Genomic DNA, 22,571 nt, shown 5'->3' with positions numbered 1-22,571 from the left:
AAGCATGTCTCATGCGGGCTGGTGTGGCATCCTCATAGCGCGGCAGCAGGGCTATAAAGGGCACCGGTGTCCTGAGCCAGGAAAATAGTCCCGTCTTTTCTATCCCTTTCTGTTCGTGTCCGTCAGAGGGTAGCTCTAAGAAGAGTGTCTGTGTTCATGGCTAATAACCTTTCTGACCACTACTGACTATTGATAAGAAGTGTCAATGAATCTGGGGCCATGTTTTAAGAAAACGATACCCTACTTGGAAAAAAAGTTGTAAACAAAACCTGAATGGTTCCTCTGCATGCGTTTCTAAAAGGCTTCGCCTCTGAGCATGAACTTTGCAGACTTGTTTATGCCGCATCATTTAACCCTCTTTCTGTATCCCAAGATGACTTAGGTTTCTCTCAGGGACCCATGCTTCCTTTGTGTAGCCGGGGCATTGTGGGTAAAGCTGAGCCAGAGCAGACTTCATTACTTAAGACAGTGGTCACATTCTGTCTGTGCCAAGGGTTGATTAAGCATCCATGTGACTTACGAAGTCCAGTCTGGGCAAATCTCAGGACTCCTGGTGGGAATGCTGGGACAGAAATGCTCTTTCTTCTCTGGTATTTGGGTGTGAAAACTGGAATTGCTACAGTTTGTCATCATGAAGGATGTTGGCCTTGTGAAAAACTCCTGTCGTGGAACACGGAGCAGGGAGATGGAAAACCCTGGGTTATAGTGAATGATTGGACCAAGAAATCAAACCAGCCCTGAATGACTATTAACAACAACAACAATCCATTACTAAGAATTTAGCTTGCTCCAGGCGCTTTAAATGTGTGATCCCTATTAAGTTCCTTGCTGTATGTACTTGGACATTGTTCTACCCCACATCTTTCCAGGGAGGACACTAGCCCTTTAAGATTTGGTGGAGTGAGGCCTGTAGATGCAGGGACTTGCCTAGGCTCACATAGCCTGTGAACCCTGAAGTCAGCAGTAACACTCAGCAGGCTGACCCTTTAGGGGAACCCTTCCCTATAGTATGGAATACTCCAGTGTTGTGAGCAGCAATGCCATCCTGGTATGGAAGAAGCCATTCCTGAGTCTGTCCTGTGAACCCTGGCAGGAAACGACCGTTGGCACTGAGGGTGTGCACATGGGCTCATGGGCTACCATGTAGGGTATGGTGTCTGGGGGGTGCATGAAAGGCCTGTGGGGAGTCATCAGCCAGACAAAGATCACCTGAGCCTGGGCCACACTGCTTCTGCTTTCTCTTCCTGGTCCTCGGGAGGCTGGGGAGCCAGCTCAGCTCACTCAACCCTTCTTTTGTTAAGTGGTCACCTGAATAAACCCAGGATAGCTAGTCAAGCTCTCTTGGGAAGGGACTCCTCAGAACCCCCAGGTCTTTCTTTTTACCAGCACTGGGTGCCCCAGGGCCGGGGATGTTCCTGGAAGTTCAAGGTTCTACGGTCAACCCTGAGCCAGTTCCACGGCACCAGTCACTTCTGTCAGACGTCTGTGTGTCGTCTGTCCCCTCGCTTGCTTGACTGTTACATCACCTTCTCTGTAGCCAGAAAGATGCCACTGGGGGACATCTTCGGAAAGCTGAATCTCAACAGGTGATTGTGACTTTTTTTTTCTTCAACTGAAAAGAGCATTTGTTTTTGAAAAAAGAGGAAAAGCCACCAGCAGTTCAGCCAAGGTAAAGACAATTTTTCATTAATAATTATTTTTCATTAATACGTACCTGTCCTTGTCCACACACGTAAATATTTTTAAATAATCTCCTTGCACAGTATGCATACTATTTTTGTAACTTCACTTTAGAGAACTTTCCCATCTCTTTGGGTAGCCATTGGTCAGACTTTTCCTGGCTGCATTAAACGTCGACTTACGGATGAAACCAAGCCTCAGACTTCATGAAACCGACACGATGAATTTAGCAGTTACAGTATAATTTTTTTAAAGGTAAAAGGGCTAGGAAGATGACGTCATGGGTAAAATGCTTGTGCATGCGTGAGGACCTGTGTTTGTTTCTTCAGTATCACACTCACAGGGAAGCCAGGTGCAGCAGCCCACCCCTTCAACCCCAGGGTTGGGCAAAGACAGAGGGATTCTGGGAGCTACTAGCTAACTGGTCTGGCTCCAGACTCAGGAAGAGCCCCCGCCTGAAAAGATGAGATGGTGAGTGACAGAGGGAGACACTCAGAGTTATCCTCCAGCCACACACATGCACAAACACGTGAGTGCACCCCGTCACACCTACACAGACGTATGCCATGCAAAACGTATTCTTAAAAAGTAGAATGAGCCGGGCGGTGGTGGCGCACGCCTTTAATCCCAGCACTCGGGAGTCTGTGAGTTCGAGGCCAGCCTGGTCTCCAAAGCGAGTTCCAGGAAAGGCGCAAAGCTACACAGAGAAACCCTGTCTCGAAAAAACCAAAAAAAAAAAAAAAAAGTAGAATGAATAATAGTGTCATCAGTTACTGTGATTACAATTCTAGGCTTCTCTGATTTCAATTTCACTTGCCAAGATTCTGCTCCAGCCCAGACTACTCAGGAGGACTGTCCCCCACCAGTCACTTTCCATGGCCCTCACTCATCAGTCCTCATTAGTTTGCATTCTGAGCATGTCACACATTCCCTTGCCTTCCTGTCCATCCAGCAGACACTGAGCATTAATTACCTTACATAGATGAGGAACCTAGACGTTTCACAGGCCATCTGTGGGATTTGAACCCTGGCATTCAGTGCCAGAGTCCTGCTGACCTCACAGTGCCAATCCTGCCTCCCCTGCCTCCACCTCCCCAGTGACGGGCTCTGCAGAATTGCATTCTGTGGGCTCGAGCTCCTGGTACCCTGTGAGACTCCCGATAGCCAGGATGCTGGCCTTCTGTGATGGCATCCATAGTGTTGCCCTTTTCTTGGTCCCCAGCAGGTGCTACGTGAATGCTAGCTGACCCCGTGTGGGGCCTGGCATGAACTGAGTCTGTCTTTTAGGAAGGGGGAGTCCTAGTTTGGGCAGCTATAAACCCGCCAACATTTGCCTCTCACAGCTTTGGTGGCTGCAAGTCAGAGAGCAACCAGCTGGAGTGTCTAGGAGCTCATGAGGACCCACCCTGCTTCTGTTCATAGAAGGGACACTCAGAGGACGCTAGGAGCGTGTGTGTGTGTGTGTGTGTGTGTGTGTGTGTGTGTGTGTGTGTGTGTGTCTGTCCCCTGTGAGGGCCTGGCTCCACCACAGGCACCAATCCCAGGACCCCAGCCCAACCATCCCCTAAAGGCCTGAGAATACCATCCTATTGGAGATCAAGGTCTCAACCTGTGGTCTTGGAGACAAGAGCCCAAGCATTCATCCATGGGAACGCATCTTCCAGGTCTGGTGTTAAAGTCTGAGATGTTCTGCTGTGACATGTCACGTGTGTTAACCGTCCTCTGAGGCCTCCACTGTGACCCAAAGAAAGGCTGCAGGGCACAGTGGTGTTCTTTCTTCTTGGAGTATATGACCACGATTTTAGACACTTGAAGGCAGCTCCTTCTAGCATTCCTGGTGACCACACACACACACACACACACACACACACACACACACACACACCACACCACACCTACCCTTGAACTTCCCGTGGTGTCTGACTACCCTGGCTGCCACACACTCCAGGGGTGGGGACCCAGGACCCCTGCTCCCTGTAGAGTAGATAAGCAAAGGGTGACTTTAACACATAATAGGCGTTTTTATCATGTTACTCATCAGGTGATTGAATGGGGCTCAGCCATGAGCCCAGATCTCTCAGTCTAGCCCCTGTGTCAATGACACCATTAAGGAAGAAGACAGGCCTAGGCTCCTTCCTCAGCATCTATAGTACCCTGGGAGAAGAGCCTCTGGGCTTCATCAGCATCCGCCATGTCCTTGATCACAGACAGGCTCCCGGCAGCTGCCAGCTTGGGTAGGGCCCCTCTCTGCTTTTAATCTTGGTGCCTCTCCATCCGTGGAAATGTCATCTGGCCAGGTTGTAAATTCTTAGGCAGTAGAAGCTGCCTCGTCCTCTTCAGCAAATGTCACCGCTGATCCGTCCCCCACTCTCTCACCTACACGACCGTCCTCAGTGAGGCACAGGCCAGATGGGGGTAAGAGCAAAGCAGAGTGCTTTAGGGCCTTCCCACTGCTCTGGTGCTTCTGCTCACATCCCATGACCTCTCCTAGGGGTGTCCTGTGGGAGTGGAGCCCAGAATCTGTGATGAGACGCAGAGCATCCCGTGAGGTTGAACTTCTATTCATGCTTAGCGTCTCAGGGAGACCTGCAGGGACAACTCAGGTGTCTGGCTCTGCTCTGCAGCTTCCCCAGGTCCCCACAGTCCCCCCAGGTCCAGAGATGGAGGAGGAAGGGAGGCAGAGGGCAGAGATTTGCTAACAAGCCCAGGGCAGCTGATGCAATGCCCAGTGCCATTAAAATTAATGACCGGTTCCAGCTGACTTGGCCTCCAGCAGGACAATCAACCCCAGGTCAAGGTGGAGGCATTGAGAAGGGTGGAGGTGGGGCTGGTCTCATTTCCACAGTCCTCATTCTCAGAAGGAAGATCAGTAGGAGCTGCTGACTTCAGGAGAGAGCTCCAATAGGTCCACCGAGATGAATGATGTCCGTGGCTCGCTGGTGTCCGCATGAATGGTGTGATATCTTTACAAAGACATCTGGGCTCTTTGCAAAGTTGAAAGCTATCCATTGACCCTTCCTACCACTGGTCCAGGGTGTAGGTATCACACTCACAGGTGAATTTGTTCTGAAGAACTTTGAGGGTGTCGAGATGATGAAAACATGAGACCTGCCCATGCTTTCCTCACGAATCACACCCTGGCTGTGAGATGGTCTTGCAAGTCCCTTGCCAGCCAGGATGTGAACTGTGGACCCAGGCTGGATCTATGAGATGCTCTCTCTGGATGAATGACTCAACGCAGTTCCATAGGAAGACACAGCTGTCCTTTAGGCCGGTGCTGGCCTTGGAACCCAGGGTCTTGGCCGTGTTAAGCAGGCATTCCACGACCAAGTCACACGGCAACCCCAGTTGGGCCCTCCAGTTCTACCTCTCCGCCCTGTCTAGCACAGCTTTCTCCTCAGACTGCTTGAGGGTGACCATGCTGACAAGCCAACAGGCTGTGGCCGGAGAGAGCGAGCCTGTTTGCTTTCAAGGCTGCACTAAACGCTGCACTTTCCCTCAGACTTCCTGGGGTTGAGTTTAGCCCTAATGCAATCTGTCTTTACCTCATCCGCCATGAACCAGGCTGTCCTCAGTGGGGCCTGTTTCTAGGGGTGTGGCTTGAACTTCCAAATGGTTGTAGGGTTGGGGCTCCCTTGCCATTGTCTTCCTGTTCCCCAAAGCTTATTTTCAGTCAGGCCCTGAAGATGGATGACTGTGTTCAGCTGAGTGATGGAGGTATTTAGCTGTCCTTCACTACCACCAACACAACTTAACGACTGTAGAGGCAGCTGTGGGCCACATCTGGGGCCAGGTCTGACTCACCACCTGGTGCCCGGGGGCATGTTTTACTACTTCTGCAGCTTCACTGAAGGGCAGAGGGGCAGTCCTGCCCTTCTCCAAGCTCCAAGGGTCAGTAAGATCTCTCTCAACCCAAACCCATCCCCGTCTACAGCTCCCATGTGATGCAGAGGAGAAGCTGAACCCCACCAGAGTGCGAAGGATGGACTTTTCCAGCCCCCGGGCTCTATTCTTGTAAGCAGAGACACCCCCGCTCTTAGAGGGGTGACTCCATGGCTCACTTTTTATTCCTGGCAGCAGTGGGGGAGGGAATGGAAGGCGAGTTCTGGGAACCCTGCCCAGTGTTCCACCCCAGGCAAGCCCTTCGGGGACTCCCACAGGGTGGGAGAGGGGAGTCTGAGGGCTCTTTCTCCTCCCACTTCCTGGCTCAACCTGCATCCTGAGTTCCCTGGGGAAGCTGGGCACAGACACCTCACCAGGTGGAATGGTGGCCCGAGGGACCGTGGTAGTAAACTGGCATGCCGTGTGTTTGCTGTGACTCTGTGGGAAGGCCTTCCTCAGGCTGCGCCTGCCTGCGAAGCGCTGTCACAGCCATGGGAGGGTGTGTGGAACGCATGCCGAGGCCTGCAGGCCAGGTGCTACGGAGCACAGATTCCTGTGTTGGATGGTAGTATGTGATCATCATTTCTCTGGGCCGGTTGGTGCCGTGGTCACCTCAGAAGCAGCACGCCCAGGGCCCAGGCCCCAGAGCAGCCCTGCCCTGAGACATGGAGAGGCTACCACACTGATCAAAAGGGCAAAACCATGGACACTTGAGTTATTGATAAGGTTGAGTCTCTCTTTCTCCTTTTTTGGGGTGTGTGTGTGTGTGTGTGTGTACATAAATATATGTGCAGGTGCTTGTACACATAGAGGTCAGAGGAAAATGATAGGTATCCTCTATTGTTCTCCATCTTAGTTTTCTTGTTCGTTTGTTTTTTGTTTTTGTTTTGTTTTGTTTTTTTCCAGACAGAGTTTCTCCGTGCAATTTTGGTGCCTGTCCTGGAGCTTGCTCTGTAGACCAGGCTGGCCTTAAACTCACAGAGATCCACCTGGCTCTGCCTCCCAAGTGCTGAGATTAAAAGTGTATATTACCAGCCGGGCGGTGGTGGCGCACGCCTTTAATCCTAGCACTTGGGAGGCAGAGCCAGGCGGATCTCTGTAAGTTCGAGGCCAACCTGGGTTACCAAGTGAGTTCCAGGAGAGGCGCAAAGCTACACAGAGAAACCCTGTCTCGAAAAAAACCAAAAAAAAAAAAAAAAAAAAAAAAAAAAAAAAAAAAAGTGTATGTCACCACTGCCCGGCTCCATCTTAGTTTTTGAAGCTGGCTTCCTCACTGAACTTGAAACTCAACATTTCTAGGCTGGCTGGCTGGAGAGCTCTTGGGGTCTGCTTGTCTTCATCCTGGTCACTCCCACCCCACCCCACCCCACCCCCAACTCTGGAATTGTGGGTGCTAGGGATTCAAACTCAGGTCCTCTTGCTTGCACAGCATATGCTCTTACCCACTGAGCCATCTCGACAGTCTGGTGGGGTAGTTTTCTGATGCTATGTCTGTGAGGCAAATCTCTGCACCTCTCAGAGTGAGTGTTCTCAAACCTAGCTGCCCATCTGTGTCAGCTGCGGGAATGCTAGTGTTCTGTTTATTTTGATGCTGAGGATGGGACTCAAGGCTTCACACATGATAGTGAGCTACATTCTAGCCTCTGTCCCATGTTTTTAGAGAAGTAATTTCCAGAGTCATCCTTGTGCATTCGAGGACTCGAGCTGGAACTCCAGAATCCACGTCTTCAGGAGCCTCCATCAAAAGGTTCTCATGGGCAAACTGCTTTGGATTCTGTCTCAGTTTCTTTTTCTGTTGATGTGATAAAATACCCTGACCAAAGCAACTCAAGGGAGAGAGAACTTGTTTTAGCTCACATTCATGGTGGTGAAGTCAGGCATTGGGAGCTTGAGGCAGCTGGTCAGCATTGCGTGTGCAGCCCAAAAGCAGAGTGATGAGCGCATGCTCGACTTCTGCTGAACTCTCTCCATTTTATTCAGCCCAAGACCTTCTGCTCAGGGAATGGTCCCATCCACAATTACCATGACTCTCTCCATATCAGCTAAGATAATCAAATACTTCACAGGCATTCCCAGAGACCTGTGGTCTGTCAGTTCCGATGAGTTACCATCTACTGTCAGTGATGACAGATGCCTAACTTGAACTGGGCATGATGGGACAAATCTGAAATCCCAGCATGTGGGAGACTGAGGCCAAGATTTCGAATTGGTAGCCTGGGCTATATATTATATCCTGTCGGGGGGAAGAATTCCTATTTTAGAGATGTTTTCCTTGGCAGGAAGAGAGAAGGGAGGCCATGGTTACAGGGACAGAGGGTCAGAGCGCCTTGGCAAAAGCCCACAGTGAGTGACAATGGGTGGGGTGACTCGTGGATCTATGAATATCATTATGGATGAAGCTTTTAGCTGGGCATGGTAACACATACCTGTAATGCCAGCACTTGTGAAGTAGATAGGGTGGCCAGGGTTTCAGGGGCAGCCTCACTACATGAGACTCTGTGTAAAAAAAGCCTTCTCCATTTTGTGTGTGTACATATACATGCTTTTATGTCTGTGTGTGTGCGGAGGTGCCTGTCATGAAGCCTGAAGGCCTGAGTTCGATCCCTGGAATCCACATGGTACAAGGAGAGAAGTGATTCTTGCACATTGTCCTCTGATCTCTAAACACATGCAGTGGCATGTGTGTCTCCCTCTAATAAATAAATAAATGTTAAAAAAAAAAAAAAGCAGCAGCAGCGTAGGTAGAGAGGGGGTAGCGTGTACTCAGCCCTCTAGCTCTGCAAGTAATGGCATCTGTGTTATTTTCACTTAATATTTCCCCCACGCATTTGAGTTCCCCTCCCACCATCTTTTTACATCTGCAGGTTCTCTTGTGCAATGCTGTCAGCTTGCGTTCGTCTCCGGTCCCCACCACATGCTCCTCCTGCAGCAGCAAGGGATGGTGCCACGTACTTCTCAAGTCCCCCATGTACCTGTCACTTCTCAGAAGTTGCATTCTCCTTCCAGGGACGCTCGAATCCACCAGCACCTGCTGTCAGATTCTCTCCCTTAAGGCTCCATTCCCACCACATCCCTCTTCTGCTCACACGTCCCTGGAGCTCTGCTTTCTGCAGGCTGGGTAGAACTTATCCCCAAATTCAGAGTCCTCCACAGTGACCCAGCTAGTCCTCACTGTAGCATGAATCTTAGAGAGTCTTATTAATAAAATCAAACCCGAGGCCAGTTATCGGGGTAAATACTGGAAGATCAGAGAGACAGAACAAGCCACAGCTACCTCACCTGACCAACTTCTCAGCTGATCTTGTTTCCTCAGACTGGAAACCTCTGAGTCCTCATCCCAATGGCTCTCAGCTGAACTGCTGCTTGAAGCCTGAAAGCTTAACCAGCCAAATGCTTAACCAGGCAAATGCTTCTAGTTTCTGGTCCTCACGCCTTATAAACCTTTCTGTTTTCTACCACCACTCCCTGGGATTAAAGGCTGCTTTCTGGGATTAAAGGCGTGAGTCACCATGCCTGGCCGTTTCCAATGCGGCCTTGAACTCACAGAGATCCAGAGGGATTTCTATCTCTGGAATGCTAGGATTAAAGGCGTGTGCTAACATTTTCTAGCCTAAGTATCTTGTGGCTTTTCTGTTCTCTGACCCCAGATAAGTTTATTAAGGTACACAATATTTTGGGGAACACAATACCACCACACCTCACCTTCATCTCAGCCCATGTCGCCGCTGCTGCTCCAGTGCTGTCTAAACTCACCTTCCTCTCTCTACCAAGGCGCTCACCTTCCCTTCTGTAACTCTGCACAGGCCCTCAATCTCCCCAGGGGAGTATGACTCTCTGTAGCCCTACAGACTGCAAGGGCAGGACTGGGTTAGTACTGGAGGCAGCCTACACAGACTTGCAAGGGGTAACCTCGCCTCATCACCCAGAAGGGAGAGCCCTCAGCTGCTGGGTGTCCCTGCTGGACTGTCCATTCTGTGAAGACAAGAGTTTGGTTTTGCAGCTCCCATGGGACTGCCATGGTCTGGGCTAGGCCCGTGTGGCTGGTGAGAGGTTGGCTTCCTGGTTGTCATGCTGTTCTGAGCTCCTCCATCCTTCCTTAGGATGGGGTAGAGGGAGTTTTTTTGGAAATGCAGAGCCCTGAGCACTTCAGGTATTCAGGGGTGTTGGGGAGCCTGGGTACCGTGTCTGTAACAAGTGCTACAGGCGGTGCTAGAGTCTGAAGATACTCAGGGCAAGGCTTCTTCTGTGGCCCCCACAGACCACCCACTGGGTGAGAGGCACTCCCTTGTTGGAGATCTGAAAGTAAAGGAGATGGCGAGATGGGGCGGGGCCTCCATTGGGGTGGCAGTTCAGATGAGGAGGAGTATGGGGAGGGTCAGGATGAGAAATCAGCAGCAGGACTCAGTGGCCCATAGCCTTGATCTTAGGCATTAGGGCAGGCCAGAGTAAAGCCTGTGTCCCAAAGCAAGTAGGAGCCAGCAAGCTGGAAAGGGGGGCTAGAAACCAAGTTCAGCAGGAAGTGGATGGACTCTCTCAGTGTCCTCCAGGGCAGGAACAGAGAGAATTGGGGTCATGAGAATGGTCACCAGTCCATGGGCCAATTTCCCAAATGTCTTAATTTAGATCCTGGCCTGCTTTTGACAGGTCATGGACCCTTGGGGTCAGTGTGGGGTCAGCTTGTGATTGTGACCTTGAGTAACATACTTAATTCCTGAGTCTCCATATGTAGGATAAAGTGGAAGGCTCAATACCTGCCCCCAAAGATGTTTGTGTCCTAATCCCTACACCTGTGACTATGTGACTATGTGATGAAAGGGACTCTGAGACAAGATGAAGCAGGGGATCTCGAGAGATGGGGTTATCCAGGTGTGTCCCCACAGAAGGCAGGCAGCGGGACCAGGGTTCAGGGATGGGGTTATCCAGGTGTGACCCCACAGAAGGCAGGCAGCGGGACCAGGGTTCAGGGATGGGGTTATCCAAGTGTGTCCACACAGAAGGCAGGCAGCGGGACCAGGGTTCAGGGATGGGGTTATCCAGGTGTGACCCCACAGAAGGCAGGCAGCGGGACCAGGGTTCAGGGATGGGGTTATCCAGATGTGACCCCACAGAAGGCAGGCAGCGGGACCAGGGTTCAGGGATGGGGTTATCCAAGTGTGTCCACACAGAAGGCAGGCAGCAGGACCAGAGTTCAGGGATGAGAGGACAGAGCAGATCAAGGACAGGGCACTATGCCACCAGCTCTAGCCACAGAGCAAAGGGCCATGAGCCAAGACCACAGGCAGCTTCAAGAAGCTGGGGCAACAGGAAATGGTATCCCCACACTAGCCCCGAAGGCCCATTCAGACTGTCCTGACCTCCAAAGCAGAGGAAGGATGCTTTTGTGTTGTGGAAGCCACTAAGCCTGTGGTAATTGTTGTGAGAGCCCCCAGGGAACAGTTATAGGGAGAACAGGCAGAGTCCTCTGGGGGGGGGGGTGAGGGGGGCTCAGAGCTCACATCAGTGAAGATCTACAGCCAAGCAAAGCTCAGTAAGCAGCAATGTCTTCTACAGGGATGAGAGAGAGCTGGAAAGGGGGAAGGGAAGGGGAGGAGAAGGGAGGGGGAAGGGAAAGGAAGGGAAAGGGAGGGGAGGGGAGGGAAGGGGAGGGGAAACGGGCAGGGGAACAGGAAGAGGGAAAGGAAGGGAATAGCCCCCAGGTGGCCCTTCCTCCTACACCCCTCCCCTGTGGGTTGGAGTGGTTGTGGGAACAACAGGGACTCTCTGAGTTTGGCTCCAGTCCTGCACACCACAGGTCCCAGGTCCCAGTCCTGTCTCCTAGCAATCATCTCCTGGGCTGAGGTTACTTCCTGGCTCTCCATCTCCACCTCTCTGAGACTGACTTCTGGGTCACCCAATGACTCCTGTTTTCCAGAAGTCACAAGCTTGGCGCTGGGCCCTAGTAGCCCCCCCCCCCCCCCATCCCATGTCACATCTCCTCCTAATCTCTTCACTTTGGAGACACACAGTGGCTAGGACCTGAGCAGGACAGAGCCCCAGAGGACAGAGTGTGGGAATTCCCCCGCTTCTCCTGGAGCACTGGAGGCTGAGCAGTGGGGTGTAGGTTGGGCAGCTTTACAGTCTCCCCTGAAGCTGTCCCCTCTGGCCTCTCCCAGGTACCTTCGTCTCGGCCTTCACCGTGCTGTGTGGGGCCCGCACTGACCTCCCAGACAGGCACGTGTGCTGCGTCTTCTGGCTGAATATCGCTGCGGCCCTAATTCAGGTGCTCACGGCCATCGTTATGGTGGGCTGGATCATGAGCATCTTCTGGGGCATGGACATGGTCATCCTTGCCAGTGAGTAATGGCTGGTGTGTTGAGGGCAGAGCGGGGTGGGGTCTGGCCAGGGTGCCAGAAGTGGGGAGGAGCCTAGGAGGGACAGGAAGTCTACACTTGGGCCAGGACCTCTCACCCCCAAAGACACCTGTATCCTTGGATGCAGCTTCCAAGGGCACACCTGTTCCTCTACCCTAGTGCCCTGGCCACCTGTGCCAGAGGCCTCTCTCTACCACACCAGCCCTGCAGGGGGGTCTCCAAGGGAGGGCCCTCTCCAGCATTTGTCAAGGAGGCAGCTCTCCCACTGAACCTGGGTAAGCTGATGGATTCAGAATGAGGTCAGCCTCCTGGCCCATGGTTGGGTGTCTGCATCACAGTTTCTAGGGGAAGAGCAAGGCCACACACTGCCTTCACCCGCAGGAAGCCGCCTAACTGTGTTACACACGGACCTGAACGACTCCTCACTGGGTTGAACTACACACTTTGGTTGGTTGGTGCGAAACTTCTCACTGTCTTTGAAGGCGTTAGTGATTCATCCATCATTAATGCAAAAATCGGTTTAGGCATGAAAGTGTTTTGTGGAAGTATATAAAGTTTCAAAATCAAATTTTACCAAAGACAAATGATCATTTTAAAAATAACCTGGCAGACTCTTCAATCAGACATCACCTCCCTGAACAGCTGCTTCCCTGTACCTCCACTCCTGTTCCTACCCCCACGGGGCGGAGGGCCTCAGTGACTGGGACCACATCTCCTCAGCCGCTTTGTTCTTTGTACCCTCTCCCCACATGCCGCTCCTCTCTGGTTCACAGGTTGAATTGCCAGCGTAGAGGAGCTGTGCCAGGGGAGGACCCTAGAGGCAGGAGGAGAAGCCAAGATCAGAGGCCATAGAATGACCTAGAATAGTCTAGAACGATCCAGAACTTACTTAGCCTCAGCAATTCTTTGGACGATGCAGGAAACTCAGGCACACACAATGCTAGGACCAGAGTCAGTGGCTAATTACATCACCCCACCAGAGAAGGTTCAAGTGTCAGAGCCTAGTGGGACTCAGTGTGGGTGGCCAGGGTGCCAGATTTGATAGCAGGTCTTCCCAGAATTGAGAGAGGAGGTCAGTGGGCTGGACCGTCTGGATGTCCCATAGGTGGAGCCAGGGGAGGAGCACCAGGCGGCAGTGCGGGGAATACCCCTTTCTGCTGGGAAGAGCCTCGTCGAGGTGAACTGTACCGCTCCCCCCGAATCGGATGACCCCTCCACTGAGTCTCACTCCCACCTGCTGACTTCCCAGGGGCCACTAGGCCACTTCCCCAGGGACTCGTGGGACGTCTGCAGGCCCCAGATCCCATTCCCAGTTAGGTCCTAGGTAGTGTGGCTACTCTAGAAGACCTGGGAAGGCTGTACCAGCCTCACACCACTGGCTTGTCTGCTCCTTAAACAGGCACCGGGTCAGCAGTGTTGGGACTCCAATAAGAGAGTTAGTCAGCTTTCTGTTATCGTAACACACCTGGGATAAATCAACCTATCGAGGAAATGAGTTCCAACACCCTGAGTTTTAGAAGACTCGATCGATCGAGGCTTGGTTGGCCTTGTTGCTCTGAGTTGTGACCAGACAGCTCTTCATGGCAGGACCAAAGCCACTCACTTCATACCTTGGGAGGGGAAAGAAAGAGAAGAAATGAGAGTCTCCAGATCCCCTTCAAGGGAATGCATCAAGTAAGCCAAAGACTTCCCATTAGGGGGCCGACCTTCATATCTGGGCCTTCGGGGGATATTCCAGGTCTGCCATGGCAATAAGGAATGTGCCAGACTAGGTCTCCCAGAGTTTCCTGCATCCAAGATGCTCTTTGGCCTGCCTCTGATTACTGCCCATTGAACCCATCACATGCCAGGACTACCATATCAAAAATGAGTTCAGGACCCCAAGTAACACATCTTAAACTTGAAATGCCATGAGTTGAACCACTGTAAGTCATGAATCTTTCATGCTTGTCTCTGGTCCTCCTTAATCCCCAGGAACAGGGGTCTAGACCAAAACCATAAGTTTAAGAGCACTCTTGTTAGCCCTAGATGAGATAACATAGACCCCAAGATGTGTTGATGGGGGTCCATGCTCCTTGCCTGCCTGTCTCTCAGGCTGCTGGCTTGGCTGGAACTCTGTGGGTTGGTGTAGGAGCTATAATCTGGCTGCAGGACGTACAGATGTCAGGGCCTCCAGCCCAGCTCTCCCTTCTCACCCTCTCGGCTCCCTTGCGGGTTTGTCGGCCCCTTGGGTGTCTGAGATGTATCCAGGGATTTTTATCTTGGCACCAAATTTTCACCATGATTTTGGGGGGCTGCAGAAGAAAATCGGTTCCTGCCTTCTCTTTGCAGACTGTCAGATGCACCCACCGATCTCAACAGCCACGGCCTTTTCACTTCTTCTCAAAAGGTGGATGCCCCCCATCCCATGAGATGGGCTGGTCTTGCACTAAGCAGCCATGTTTGAGGAGGGGACTTGGAACAGCCCCTTATAAGGGAACAGCTGCAACTGACTTTGTCCCAGGAACAGCTGGCTAGAGGGTTGTTCCTCTGGCATCACTCACATAAGAACACAGGTTGGGTTTCCATGGCACCTTGGCCACCAGCAAACACAGTATCAAATAAAAACTTCTGAGAAGAATCAGAGTCGGCTGAACATCGATGCTCCATCTATGTAATAGCGAGCGGCAACAGTCATAGCAGGCTGTCTTGATTGCTGGTCACTACTTGCCCGGTAGCTCTCCTGACTGCTCTTTCTATGGCTACATCCACATCAGACACTGATAATCATTTGTGACGTTTGTCTCGGCATAAGGCTCTGGGCAGTCATTACCATAAATCTCCTTTTAACTACGTGGAGTGGCCTTAATAATTTCACCAATACGAGATGTCTGCAAGACGTTTTCCATTCTCGGGTCTTTCCCAAAGCAGCAGGCGTTATAATGTGGGTCCGGTCCGTGGAAAGGACTAATAGTGTAGCCCAGACAGAGCGGGGCTGGGACCAGGGCAGGTCACTGTGGCCTCTTTGGTTTGTCGGTCACACCTGCCTTCTCTGTACCTGTCCCTCTTCTAAACCACCCAGAATGCACCCTGAGAGCATGGGCTGGGGGCGGGGAGTGAAGAAGGCAGAAAGTCAGGCGGTGAGCAGAGGTGTGAGAATGGCTGGGGGCGGCGGCACTAGGCAGTGTGGCACAGTCAACCGGCAGAACTGGCCACAGTGGCTGCTCACTGGAAGGGCTAAGCCCACGTTGGCTGAAGCCCTGTCTTGGCAGGGTCTTTGGTAGAGTACCCCCCTCACCTTACATTGCCAGTGCTTTGGCTTCTGTGTTCAGACTGTTTCTCTTTCTCTCTCCTCTTCCCTCTGCTGCCTTGCCTCTCTGCGGCTGCAGTCTCCCAAGGTGAGTCTGTTGGTAGATGCACACCCTCTCTCCTGCAGATACCCAGCCTTTTATAGGTGAATGGTTAGTTGTGTTTGTAGCCTTTCTTTGGGAAGGAGAGTGCCCAGAATAACAGGTCCCTAACGTCTCCACCATCTTTGGCCACTCAGGACCACGCTCATCACTTCTACTTCCCCCAGGCCCCTAACCATCACTGGATTGTTAACACCTAAGATTGACAGGAGACCCACTACACAGAGAGAGACCCAGCTTGGGCTCCTGGCATTCCTTCTTAGACCAAGGTAACTGGCTGGCAGAGTCATAGCCTAGCACCCCCTTCCCTGCTGTCTCAGCTCCTGTAATCTCACCCAATCAGATTAGCAACAATTCCCTCACATCATCAGTGCTCCAACTTTCCCAGGGAGGGATGTGGATACAGGCAGGGGAGAAGCACCAGTCAGTGCATATGAGGGCCTGGGTTTCCTCTCTGATACGGGAAAACAAAAATCGCACGATTAGCAACGATGTTCTGAAGACGCAGTGTGCTCCAGCCCTGTTCCTGTCCCAGCCATCCAGCTGGTTGAACATATGTCAGACAGTCATTTCCTTCTTGGATGGCCAACCTCATCCTTTCTTCCCTTTCTTCCCTTCTTTCCTCCATCTCTCCATCTCTCCGTCCCTCTTCCCTCCTATGTAGCCTTGCCTGTAAATAGGTTTTTGCTGCTCACTGTACAAATAAGGTCCTCATATTGTAAACAAGGTCTCGTTAGTATATTCTGGTCTGGGGCCCTGTTAGACAAATCCCAAAGGGAGTGTCCCCCTAACCACCTCTCCTCTTCTCCTTCCTCACAGGGTACAAGGATCAGGGTATCCCACAGCAGCTGTGAGCCTCCAGAACCTGCCAGGGAAGTCCAGGGTCCTGTGAGGGCTGCACCAGGTGACTCCGGGCACAAGGACCTTCACATGTTCTCTTCTGCCACCTCTCAGTTTGGGGTAGAAAGGGAGTATTTCAAAACATATTATTTATTTTGAAAAACACACCTGCTTTTCTCAGCAGGCTCTGAGGCCAACTTCTCCCTCTGCTCCGGAGGGCACAGGAAGAACAGGGCCAGAACTTCAGGACTGGGCTAGAGGCAGGAAATTGACCAAGCACCAGGGATGCTGGGCGTGCCACTCCAACTGCCCACTCACCCAGGCCTGCCAGGATGGGCTTCTGTAGACCCCGTGCAGGTGATCAGGCACTCTTCCAGGCATTAGGACTTCATGGAACATTTCTCCTGGGCCCTCACCCCCTCACTCAGCCGTGTGGTTCCCTGTACCTGCTCTGTAGTCTCCTGGGGGCAGTATCAGGGTGGAGGTTGCAAGGTAGCCAGGTGGTAGCCCAGTGTAGAAAGGTCCTTGGGTCTCCACAGGTGTCTGATGACACCCCAGCCTTTTAGTCGCTGGGTGTGTGCGTGTGACCTTTGCTTCTCAGAGGCAAGGGTGGCACCGGCTCCACCTCTGGGATGGTGTTGCTAGAATTCCAGATGTTTATATGCAAAATGACCAGACTGAGTTGTGAGCGGCTACAGACCAACAGCCTTCTTGGATATATTTACTATTGTTTCTGGTCCCCTCTCCTTCTGACATCCACGTGTTTCCGAATCCAGATGGTTCAGTTTGAGGAAGGTGACGGCATCCATTCATTGCTATTTCCTAACACCCGAGCCGGGTCTGGGCTTCCCACCCACTGCCGAGCATGCGGCTATCTCTAGGGAGTCCTGTGAATAGTCAGATGGCTTGGGACCCACGAAATGTAAATAGCCTTGCCCGCTCAGGTCTCCCGAGCAAGTCCTGGGGGACACTGGAGACTCGTCTGTATTTGAAGTGTGAGAAGAGCAACCTCGTGAGGTTGAGGACTTCGACCTGGAACTCATACGTGCTGCAAGAGGATGTGTTACGAGGCTGGAGTTGGTGTCACAACGTGTGGACCTTGGTGGCCCTTTAAGCGGCAAACCTGGGAGTGATGTACCAGTACAGAGCTAGATCGTTAGTAGGGGGAGAGACCAAGAGAAGGTTTGCGGGCACCAGTCTGATGAAGAGAAAGGCGACCCAAAGTTACAGCGATGGTGTGGCTGTTTGCATCTCCCTCCATCCTCATTCTAACGTAGGAAGCGCTCACATGTGGGACAGGCCCAGAGCTCAGTTCCCAGCCGTACTGGCCGTGAGCCATCAGTGGGTCCCTCTTGGAGAATCTTTCCTTATCTAACAGAGGCTCTGTCACAGCAGGGCTAAGGAAAGGAGCTGTCCACCCACTGCCTTGGTGGATGGAGGCTCTTGGGAAGCAGCTCCCATGGCCCTGGGGTTCCAGCCCCCTACCAGGCTTCTTAATCGCAGTCTTTGGGAGCAGGCCCCCAAACTGAACGGCCCCTGATGTCACCATGAAGAGATGTGGTCCTGTGACTACTCCCTCCTGGCTCTGACTCTGGACTAGTTTGCCTGTCCTCCCCTGTGTCTACCCATTAGTTTCTTCCAGGGCCGTGTGCGATCGAGTTGCACCCTCAAACACCTGCCAGGGTCCTGTCTCTTTCTGCATTTCCTTCTGTTGCTTCTGTGTGTCTACAGCCCCTGTGTTGGGACAACACTCTGGCAGATCACTGCTCTCAAGGAAGCTACATCAGGTACCAAAGCTGTACCAGACAGTCACGGCACAGGGAAATGATGGGTCAATGTGCCCTCCTACGCTACCATCCCATGGCCCTTTACTCCACATAGCCAGTGATGACAAAGCCTTGGCAAGGGCAGCCCCCAGAGTGAGGGAGGAGTCTATGTGCCTGGCTTGGGCTGGGGGTGGCTCCTGGGGGCGTTAAAAGGAGACAGCAATTTGTATTGCTTGTTTCGTGACGTGAGCCAGACACGAGTGGGACTTTTCTGAGTGACAAGTGTCACCGTGAGTTCCAGTGTGGGATGACTTAATACAGGGGTTTGCGAGCTTGGAAAGCTGTCTCCCTGGCACCCCCCCCCCCACTCCAGGCGGCCGATGTGGGTAGACTTAGGAGCCCCCCAGAATAGTGAGTCTGAGGGTTGCCATTAGCATAGCTTTAGTATATATATAGTATATTCTCAGATGATGGACAGTGGCTAAATTACTCCACATAGTCCAGCCTGGCCATTGGATCTAGGTGACCAGAGTTCATTTACTAAACACCAGCCATCTAGAAAGCAGGGCCATCAAGCCAGAAAGCGCTTCGTGTCTACAGGGCCCTTCAGTGACAAGGCTGCCTGGATGGCATAGCTCAGGGCCGCTGTCCCAACCTTGGAAAAAGAATTCAGAAGAATATTCTCTGGCTAGGAGTGGCAGGGGCAGAGACCAAAGGCACACAGAGAACATCCTGGTGAACGAGACACTGACGTGGCATCGTGGTCAGAGGGGCCATTTTTCCACCACAGTGGGACCCCGGAGCAACAGCGAGGCGCCGGGTAGCCCGAGCGCCCTGGTTTCCTTTCTGTCGCCATGATACCACGTGCTGACCAAAGAGCAGCATGCGGGAGGGAGGGGCTTTTGTTTCTGTTTGCGTTTTTGCTTCTTCTAACCCAGGTGATGTGCAGAGGAGTCATGATGCGGGGACTCGGAAGCTGCTAGTCGGACATGCGCAGTCAAGAGCAAGAGAAACGAATGTGTCCGTGCCGTGTGCTCTCTGGCGCCTCAGCTAGTTTTATGTACACTAAGTCCAGGACTGTGAAAGGGTGCCGCCCACAATCAGAGTGGACCACTAACGTCAGTGAACAATTGTTCAATGAACAATTCAGATAACCCGCCACAGACATGCCCACCGGTCAATCTGATCTGAATAACTCCTCATTAAGACATTCCCCGTGTGGTTCTAGGTTTTGCCAAGCTAAAACTAAGCAGCAGTATGTAGTGTATTGTGGAGACCACTGGGGACTCCGGACCGTGGCCAGGGGTCCTGTGGATTGTGGACTGTGGCCACAATGGTATCACCCACCCCCAGCCTCAGTCTGACCAAGCTGCTGCCCTGGCTCAAGTCTCCAGCTGCCCTGGAGAGACGAGAAGGAAGTGACAAGGACATGGTCTGCTCCCTGCCTCCAGGCCCCAGACCTGTGTCCAGCTCCAGAGCACAACCCCACAGAAGGCCTGGCCCAGGTGTTGCCCAGAGCAGTTCATCTTCTGGGTTCTGTGAACAGCCTGTGGAGAGGGGGTTAGTTAAGCTTTCCCATGGAGAGTGGAGGCATCTCCCCCAGACACACACCCCTCAGGAGTCACAGGGAGGGATAGTGAACCTCTTCAGATGGATGGGGCAGGGTTTTCCCCCTGCCTTCCTGGATCCTTGACCTCATCTGCCCTCAAAGCCGTGCACCCTGGCTTCTGCGGGCCCCTGATGGAGGGTGGGAGCAGATGGCAGCTGGAGACAGTTGGTACTAAGAGCTGCCTGCCTCATGGGATCCAGTCCCTGCGTTCCCTCACAGGACCAATGCTGCACTGATGCATGATAAAATCGTGGGGTGTAAGATGCTGGGGGCTGGGGAGCAGAGAGGAGAGCTCAGCTAAAGGAGACCCAGCATGTCCCCCAAACAGAAAAGAATCAAGATGTGCAAAAGAAAAGCCATCTATACATCTCAAACACTGAGTCTAAGGCCAACATACAGTGGCTGAAACCCCAAGACCAGAAAAATCCCCCGCAAAGGTCTAAGGTTTCTGAAGGGGGAAGCTGAATGTCTGGTCCTTTTTCCTTAAGATACAAAACACAGCCGTCTTTCTCTTTAGCTGGTCTCTTCCTGGCTGGGCCGGTGGGCCACCTTAACACATGCCTCCAGCTTACATGAGGTGGGAGTGGGCCATCCAGTCCTTAGTGATGTGCGTCCTTCTTAAGGACCCACATGAAGAAAGCTGGGGCCAAGTACAGCATGCTGGGGACGCAGAAATGTAGTGCTCTGTTAGTGGTAACACTCCCGGCAGGTCTTTCTCACACCCTCTGGATCATGTTCTAGCTCCACTGTAGGGACCCGAGGGGAGCTTTGGGAAACCCCCAGCCTCCCTAGTCATGACTTCGCAGAGGCTGGCCTCCTCTGTGGTTTGGGAGGCTTTGGGCTTAGAGAAAACACTCTGTAGACACCGCCATCACTTACTCCAGGGCAGAAGTGTGCCCAGTGCAGACCAAGGTCTCCCCCTAGTGGAGGCAGGAAGCCAGGACACCATCTGTGGGCCGGGGGTGGGGTCCACTGGCTCACCTGTGGGGTTCTGCAGTTAGCAAATGTTCCTTCAGTGCTAAAAGTGCTCAGGTCCTGAGCTCAGATGAAAGATGCCCTTCACTCTACATCCCTGCAGTACCCAGCTTCCACCAGTGACAGCAAGGCTGGGGAGACCCTTTCTTCAAGGACCAGCTGCTCTGTATCCTTCCAGAGAGTTCTGTGCCTAGGTTGTAGGTTGTCAGGGACATGGAGGTCATCTTGGGTAGTGGCAGGGACATAGTGTTGTGACTAGGTCAGCTGAGTGGTGAGGGGAGCCTACAATCTTCCTCCTCTTCCTGTCGACTTTCGAAAGCTTCTGAATGTTACTGGCTTCACAGAGGCAAGGTATGATTCCACTCAAAGCACGACCCAGCCTCAATCCCATGATGCACCATGACAGAATGAATCCCAACCATGGTGGTCCCGAGTACCCTTCATGTCTCGGGGTGACTATGGTCTAGCGTCACCCATGTCCCTCTATCTGCCTTGTTCTCTACAGTATAGGAATAAAGCCAGCCCTTCATTTCCCCAATCCTGCCAAAGCCAAGGGTTTAGAGAACCCAGGCCCACCCAGGCAGGGGAGGTATGTTGACCTTACTACTCACAAAGGCTGGAAGCCCCAGAGCTGGGAGAGCCCAGATTCTTCTTGGCAAAACAGACACTAGTCCAACACGCCACAACCCTCCTCCCTGCAGGGCAAGTGACCTTTCCTGGGGAAACACAGAGAAGTGTCTCTTTGCCCCAGATAGGTTACCGAAGGTCTAAAGAAAGGATTCCACCAAAGTTAAATCTGGGACCCAGTGAGTTTATGGGGTTACTTACAGGAGCATGGGTGACTCTTGGTAAGCTATGTCACAGAAAAGCCCCACCCCAGCATGGGTGACAACTCAGGAAAGCTGCATCATTGCTGTCCTCACCCCAGTCAGCCCCCCCTTCCCTACCGCCCCCCAACTCTATCCCCTACACACACTGGGTTCCTCTCTCTTCTGGGCTCGGTATCCCCATGGCACCAAATCCAGATCCACTGAAGTCCCGGGGCTGCAGGGTGGTCTGATGTGCGAGAGGTGAGAAGAGGCAGTGACCACTTCCTGAGGCTTTTCTGGGACTTCAGACAGGACTTTCATTTTCTGAAGGAGCCAGCGAGGAGCAGAGGAGGAGGGAAGATCAGAGCAGAGAGAGATGATGGGCTTGTGACAAACTTCTGCAGGCTTTTGTGGAGCTGTGGCTGGCCTTCTCACAGGCACAGCTGGATACCGTGGCACAGGCTGCTGTTTTGGTTTCAACGACACATAAAAGGGAGACCCTGGCACTGTCGCTGAATGACGGCAAGTGCTGGGTTGTGAATTACCGTTTTGGTGTTGCCGTTGGCTTCGTTCGGGTCTCTTGTCTCTGTCAAATTAACCACTGTACATTTTTCCTGTCCTCTGACGATATCCAGGGCTTTCTTCTCTCACTCCTACTCACAGGGAGCCAGCCCACATGCCTCGCTCCAGTCAGGGGGCCATTGCCAGCCCATTCCAAAGATTGGAGACTTGCCTGGCTGAAACTGGGGCCCAGGTCTGACTTTGGCTAAATTTTCCCAGTGTTCTCAGGCTTGACCCTGCCCTCCCTCCCCCAAGTCTCAGTCCGGGGTCCACAAGATTCCACAAGAGCTGAGCAGAGCTCCTGCTGCTCCAGCTTCCCGCCAGCTTTGAACCCCTTCCTTCCAGCAATGCTACTGTCCATGTGATGGAGAACCACCCACAACAACAAAGCCCGTGTACATACCTCCATATACATATGTGTACATACACATGCGATCCTGTTATAAATATACAAAGCATGGCATTTCTTTGACATTCTAATTTGTGTTTTGTTTTTGTTGTTTGTTTTTTTTTTTCAATTCTTGGAAATACGGTTTTGGAAATCTTCTTTTTCCTCTTTTCTATGTAATAAACATTCATGTGACCTTTCTGGTGGCTTCTCAAGTTCCCATGTGTTCCATTTCTGTAACTAGACAGATCTCCAACTGCTCTAAACACTTCCATCCTTCTCTCCCTCCAACCTCAGCTGCTGATCTTTCCATTCTGAAGGC

General features: G+C 52.3%; 1 protein-coding gene across 3 annotated transcripts in view; it reads left to right on the top strand.

The window, feature by feature from the left end:
- Stum (stum, mechanosensory transduction mediator homolog) overlaps window positions 1-22,449 on the top strand; it is a 53,263-nt gene extending 30,814 nt beyond the window's left edge. The window contains exons 2-4 of one of the 3 annotated variants that reach the window (XM_052737800.1): window positions 11,715-11,894; window positions 15,281-15,289; window positions 16,121-22,449. In XM_052737800.1, the coding sequence (XP_052593760.1) occupies window positions 11,715-11,894; window positions 15,281-15,289; window positions 16,121-16,155 (224 nt within the window). In that variant the 3' untranslated portion in view covers window positions 16,156-22,449. Of the gene's footprint in view, window positions 1-11,714; window positions 11,895-14,243; window positions 14,538-15,280; window positions 15,290-16,120 lie in introns of those variants that run through there. The other 2 variants (XM_052737801.1, XM_052737799.1) reach the window with 2 other exon arrangements.
- Window positions 22,450-22,571: the final 122 nt, after the last annotated feature.

Source organism: Peromyscus californicus, unplaced genomic scaffold, assembly GCF_007827085.1.
Source record: "Peromyscus californicus insignis strain IS unplaced genomic scaffold, ASM782708v3 Scaffold_14__1_contigs__length_90479793_seg_2, whole genome shotgun sequence".
In the NCBI taxonomy this organism is placed as follows: domain Eukaryota; kingdom Metazoa; phylum Chordata; class Mammalia; order Rodentia; family Cricetidae; genus Peromyscus; species Peromyscus californicus.
Note: the sequence above shows the minus strand (reverse complement) of the source record. Positions and strands in the feature narration are given on the sequence as shown.